Raw genomic sequence first — 6,877 nt, 5'->3', positions numbered from 1 at the left:
AGGTTTATATAATTTTAGTTTAATTATAGTTGGTTGCAGAGCCAAATTTGATAAAATGATTCTGAAAAATGGAAATTATATTATTAATATATTATCAACATATATCGAACGATTATGATCATATGAGTTCCAACTTACATGTTAGATATTGTATATACATATTCAATATCTCTAATTATAATATTATAACACATATTTATGTATTTATATACATATTTATAATAATATTTAATTTATAATGTTTATTTTTTCTTGCCGAAAGTGACGCGTCTTTATGACGAAAAGAACTATTTAAAAGTTAGACAGATTCGAATAGCAAAGAAAAGACAAGGACAACAATTTTTTTTCATTTATTGAAATTTGGTTGACCATACAACGCTGTTTCAAGCATTGTCAAGTACTCATCATTAGTGGTCTTAAGAAATATTCGAATTTCTTAATTAGTTTATAGTCTTTATATAATTTGTTTGGAATGCAAGTGCCGGGCTTAGAACACGTGACTGTCGAATATTTAATTTATTTTATATACCTATTTTATATTCGGATACAAGTTACCTTTTTGTTAAAATTAAACGTTTGTTAAATATTTTTAATATGTTTTACTCTCTGGTGCAATAGAAACAACAGAATATAGAACATGATTTCTGGGTATAGATTTTGTTAATATTAATTTGTGTTTATTTATTTTAGATCCTGATAATGACTTTCAAAGAGGATCGCAATATAGAATATATTATAAAATACTAAACAAACGTTTAATTTTAATTTTGACAAAAAGGTGACCTGTAACCGGATATAAAATATATAGTAAATATTATTAAAAATCAACTTCAAAAATTTAATATTTAATTTATATTTTCAAGAAGATTATGTGTCAAGCAGACATATAGATAGAGAGATAAAAGAGCATTCATATGGTATATATAAGACTTATATATATATAAGATAAGAGTGGTATATTTACTTCACTGATTTACAAAACTTTTATAAAACTTGATATATCTTTTATAATTTATTAGAACCACTATATCGAACATAAATAATATTAAGAATAGACACTACTGATGACAGTTATTAGGTGATATCAGATATAGCTGTACAAATATTCAATAATTGTCAATAAAAATTGTACGTCCCTGTTGTCTCGTTATTTACAATAAATACAAGCATATTACAAAAATAGTATGCACTATATAAAATAAAAATTTGAAAATTATAGTTTACGTTTATTTACGTTTAATTTTTAAAAATTAAAATTTACGTTTATTAACAAAAGTAAATACAAAATCTTATGCACTCAAACAAAATCTATTTACAAGTTTATTACATTTACATTTAATTTTTCTTTTAGTTAACCACATTGGGAATTTCCACTGATTTTATTACGTATCCAATCATAGTAAAACAATGGACTTGCATGTACATCTGGTACACCGACTGCACAAGGATAGCCCCAGTTAACGAGACCAACGAGATAACCACCAGATACTAATGGTCCACCTGAGTCACCATGGCAGGCACCTTCACCTTCACGTGTAAATGTACACATATGACCGTAATCCAAATCAGGATCATAAAACAATTGTTCCAAACACTTATCATATGGCACATATTTGAGATAAACCTTTTGTAATTTATCTGGTGAACCGCCCCATAATACAGTTGAACCCCATCCAGTTAATATTACCTCATCACCTTCTTGCATTGGTTTTGTTTGCAATGGAACAGGCTGTGTTACGCTATCAAACTCAATGGAACTATTCAGCCGTAGTATAGCAATATCATTTGCCATTGAAGGTACATCATAATTGCAATGAGTGTGTATTTCGGTCACTTGATAAGTAGCACCAGGTTTCTTCCATTCATTAGTGCCAGTAACAACAACCATATCTTCCGGTTCTGAGCCAACAACACAATGTGAGGCTGTCAATACCCAATCCTTGTGGATAATTGCTCCACCGCAAAAATGACCATAGAATGGATCTTGAAGCGAAATTTGATAAGGTGCGAAACCAACCTCTGCAGTCTGACCACCAATAACGCGATTTTCAATGCGAAATCTAACAGCTTCCTTGTTTTTAATCCTTATGCCATTAGCATTTTGGGCAACCGCAACCAGTAGCAAAATCGCGATAACCTTCATGTTTGAAAATTTTTTTAGAAATTGATATTATTTTCCATATATCACATAATTTATATATAATTTTTTTCTTCTTTTATCTTTTATCGTATACTGTAAAATTGTTATGGTGGGCGAGAGTATTTTTATCGTGACGATATCAAATTTTGCCTATTAACTGTGAGTGCAGGAAGGCATGAAGTCGGAGGAAAATTGTTAAAAACTTTATTGGATGAATTAGGATTGTAAAACATTTATTTGAATTTTTAATTTATTTATTAAGCAATTATATTTTGGTCACATTCAATTATTTATATTATTGCTTATCAAATTGCATACTGAAACAGTAAAAGTCTCCCGTTGAATTTATAGAACTTTTGTTGAGTTAAGGAATAATGTTTTAAGTAGAGAGTTTACACTGCACTTAGTCATTTTTTTTTAGTATTATTGGTATAAGAATGATCGAAACTCTCTAGAATGGACGCTCTTTTCAATGAATCTATTTACCAAAAACCATGGAAGATTTTTGAAACCCCTTAGAAACTTTCCCTTTCAGTAATATATCCTCCAGTATGTTCGAAAAAATGTTGAAAATAATTGGTACGAGAAACGAGGTTCATACAAAGATACAGAACCTGTAGTAATTACTAGTATATCTTATAACTGTACCAGAGATTAAAATAAACTCAAATTCACATAGTGTGTTCTTTATAAAAACATATATTTATAACATACCTTAAGAAAGAGAGTATCGTTATTATAACCTTAAATACACAAAAAAAAAGAAGTTTTCAAATTGAGCATTTAAAAACTTTTCATATAATATGAAATATATATATAATATATTGTATTGACGACTTACTTTTAACTAACTTTATGGATATAAAATATAATCAAAATATTAAAATTATAATCCAAATATGCAATTTAAATTCAAATCAAATACTTTTGACATCAACTGGAAAATGGCACAGAAAACGAACTTTCCATTAAACTCTATTAATATACTAAAGAATAAATATTAATTAAATTTTGAGAGATACAAGACCCACTTTTGCATAGAAACCAAAAAAATACAACTTATACCTGTATGATGGATATGTTCTAAAACAACCACGTAATGATAATATTAGTCATGATCGCCTCAATGGATCTTAAGAAATGTTAACGGCTTAATAGACATATGACGATATATAGTATATATATACTTATATTGACAATAATCTATAAAATACACTTTACAACCATAACTGCATAAGTACTAGCAATCATTATTATAATAATATAAAAATTTCGGACACTAACTTTCCATGCCCAACAAGAAAAATATACCAAAAGCATCATATGTAACATAATTAGAATTTTATATAATATATGGGGTAATGGTGTTGTTAGTGAGATTAAAATTTGGTAATGGTAAAGACCTGGTGTTTACCATATACCATCAACCATCTAGTAGTAAGACATTAAAAATAAGATTTTTAGTTATCAATTGAAGAGTGATCTACTGGTAAATTTGTACAAGATTACAGAATAGTGAAATATGGTCAGGAGAAGTAATCTAATGATTTTCTAGTGAAATTTGTATAAAACATGTTATAGCGAAATACAGTTATTGAACGGAATTTGACGTTTTTCTAATAAAACAAGGACCTGAGAGTGACCTACAGTTATAAAAGAAAATCTGTTGAAATTTTTCTATTAGCGTTTGTCCTTGATTCTTTAATTTCTGCAACTTCTTTCAGTAATATATACATTCCCCATTGTTTTGCAAATTATCCACTTATGTAGTGTTTTCCATTGGCTTAAAAATCAGACATTTATGTTAAAGAGTCTTGAAAATAGATGATTAATGTTATTATTGTGAAAAAAACTTTACAACCTTTACATTTACTTTTTCAATTATATATCTCCTATACATCTGTTGCAAGAAACTATAATTTTATATGTTTTTAAAGAATTATTTTAAATGAAATCTATATTGTAATAATACAATTCATATAAAAAACATATATATAAAAAATTTTTATTTTATATTAACTGAAGAACTTTATTTATATAATCACAATTACAACACAATATTTATTTCATTTCAAAAATATTTAGCACTTATGATTTCCACTCATAATTCTCCTTATCCAGTCTCGATAAAACAATGGACTTGCCTGTGCATCAGGATAACCTATAGCACACGGAAGACCCCAATTGACAAGACCAACTAAGGTGCCGTTACTTACTAGTGGACCTCCAGAATCACCATGACAAGCACCCTCACCTTCACGTGTGAATGTACATATATGTCCCGCATCTACATAGTCATATTCTCCAAACAATACCTTGCACTTCTCATGGGGTACGTATTTAACTGTAATTTTTTGTAAATCGTCCGGGGTGTCCCCCCAAGCTTCTAAACTTCCCCAACCAGTTAATATAACGTCATCTCCCTCGGTCATCTGTTTGGTCGGTAACGGTATTGGCTGTGTAACATCATTAAAAACAATTGAAGTGTTTAGATGCACCAAGGCTATATCATTTGCTTGAGTCGGTGTATTAAAGTTGCAGTGTGAAAACATTTTATCGATATAGTAGATTGCACCTGGTTCCTGCCATTTTGTGCTGCCGGTAACTACAAGTAAATCATCAGGTTCGGTATATGTAAGACAGTGTGCGGCAGTAAGTATCCAATTTTCATTAATTATTGCACCACCGCACTTATGATATCCCCACCAATTTTGTAGTGATATTTGATATGGTGCAAATCCTTTTTCGGCATTCTCTCCGCCGATAATGCGATTATCGAATTTCACTGCACCGCGACTATTAAAAATTAATTTACTATACGTTAGTGTGAAAGCAGCGAGTAAAATAAATAAAATTTTCATTTTCAATGTTCGCCTCGCCAACAACTTTTGAAGTATAAATAATTTTTTACAAGCTATTAGATTTTATTTGTTAATATCAAAATTAAGTTCTTTTATCTTTAATAACCGAATGATAAAAACTTGTATATGGTATATGTCTATATAATTTATGAACGAATTGAATATTATTAGTACGAATACAAGGTAAACAATAGGAGGTGCGGGAACTGTTCACTGGGAAACTACACTGTAGTGTGTATTGACTCAATTTTAATTACTATTTTAAATACCATAAATAATTTTTAAATAAACTTTAAATACTGTAAATAATTTTTTTTAATTAATCAATATTTAAATTGATTATTTATGAAATAACGAAATATCATAATTTATAGATCTACTGATTATTACTAGCTTTTCGTTGTCTTTTAATTTTTAATTTTTAATTATTTAATTTTTTAATTGAAATGAATTAAATTTTTTTTGTAAGTTATGAAATTATATATGTATTATCTTTAATATCTTTTAGTTCTTGATATAAATCTTATTTTTGTTTTTTCATTGCATGACACCTCTTTTCTCCGGTACCTCTTTTCTCCAATAGTTTGTGATTGTAAAGGAGATTCGAACAGTTTCCTTTATCTTATTTATTTTATGGATTTTATAGATATCTTTAGGAGGGCCTGTTGGTACATAATAAATTTCGCTGAGAAATAAGTTTATAATAATCTTAATTCATGTTTGATAATAACAAGAGGTTCCACTAAGTTGGAAATCAAACCTTGAAATATATATTAGTAAATCTAACTATTATATGGAATTTATAATAATAAAATTAATATTATTATTAATAATAATAATCAAAAAATAATTATATAATCTGTGAGGTCATTATAACAGCTTCGCATCTTTATTCTTATTGCCAAAGTACAATAAAATAAAATAAAATAAAATAAAATAAAATAAATAAAATAAAATAAAATAAAATAAAATAAAAAAAAATAAAATAAAATAAAATAAAATAAAAATAAAAATAAATAAAATAAAAATAATAAATAAAATAAAATAAAATAAAATAAAAATAAAATAAAATAAAATAAAATAAAATAAAATAAAATAAAATAAAATAAAATAAAATAAAATAAAATACAATAAATAAAATAAAATAAAATAAAAATAAAAAAATAAAATAAAATAAAAATAAAATAAAAATAAAATAAAATAAATAAAATAAAAATAAAATAAAATAAAATAAAATAAAATAAAATAAAATAAAATAAAATAAAATAAAATAAAATAAAATAAAATAAAATAAAATAACTTAAAATAAAATAAAATAAAAATACAGATATTTTCATCTAGACTAGATATTCACAATGCTTCAAATTCTGGAGAAGACCAAGGAAAAACAAATCGTCACACATGTTTTGGGGGCACTCGGTACTACCAACTGGCTACAGCAAGCAATTGATCCGGCTGGTTGGCGGAGGATACTCGACGCGGCCAAAAAGGACTCGCGTCTATAATGGCCAACTAAGGAAGTAAATATGTATATTATATATTTTTTATTATATATTTATTTAAAAGTTCATTTAAAGTTTGTATAAAAATCATTCAGCTTAATAAGTTTTATTTCTCGGTGTACAATTTTAGTTCTGCGACTAAATAAATTGGCTTCTAGTATAAAAAATAAAATATTTTAAAGACTCAAATGAAATAATTTAAAAAATTTTAAAATTTTTCACAATTAAAAACTATTTTGTGTAGAAATTAATTAAATCATTAAAACAGCAAATAAGGTGACAAAAGCGATTAATTCAACGTTTATAACTACGCGAAGAATTTCAGATGTGAAATTTTAAAAGATTTAAAATTTGAGAAAACAAAAAAAATGGAT

General features: G+C 26.5%; 2 protein-coding genes across 2 annotated transcripts; both read right to left on the bottom strand.

Moving 5' to 3' along the window:
- Positions 1 to 1,262: 1,262 nt before the first annotated feature.
- Positions 1,263 to 2,152, bottom strand: LOC119679991 (chymotrypsin-2-like). Its single transcript, XM_038092595.1, has one exon. The coding sequence runs from the start codon at positions 2,141 to 2,143 to the stop codon at positions 1,352 to 1,354; it is 792 nt and encodes a 263-aa protein (XP_037948523.1). The 5' UTR covers positions 2,144 to 2,152; the 3' UTR covers positions 1,263 to 1,351.
- A 2,026-nt stretch (positions 2,153 to 4,178) lies between these two features.
- On the bottom strand, positions 4,179 to 5,007 carry LOC119679995 (chymotrypsin-1-like). The gene has a single exon (XM_038092598.1). It carries the CDS (start codon positions 4,999 to 5,001, stop codon positions 4,222 to 4,224), a length of 780 nt encoding a protein of 259 aa, XP_037948526.1. The 5' UTR covers positions 5,002 to 5,007; the 3' UTR covers positions 4,179 to 4,221.
- Between the last annotated feature and the right edge of the window lie 1,870 nt (positions 5,008 to 6,877).

Source organism: Teleopsis dalmanni, chromosome 2, assembly GCF_002237135.1.
Source record: "Teleopsis dalmanni isolate 2A chromosome 2, ASM223713v2, whole genome shotgun sequence".
NCBI lineage: Eukaryota > Metazoa > Arthropoda > Insecta > Diptera > Diopsidae > Teleopsis > Teleopsis dalmanni.
The sequence above is the reverse complement of the archived record's forward strand: the minus strand, read 5'-3'. Positions and strand labels throughout refer to the sequence as shown.

Excerpts from the sequence above, each read along its gene's own strand:
- LOC119679991 (XM_038092595.1), bottom strand. The coding sequence starts at position 2,143 with ATGAAGGTTATCGCGATTTTGCTACTGGTTGCGGTTGCCCAAAATGCT.
- LOC119679995 (XM_038092598.1), bottom strand. The coding sequence starts at position 5,001 with ATGAAAATTTTATTTATTTTACTCGCTGCTTTCACACTAACGTATAGT.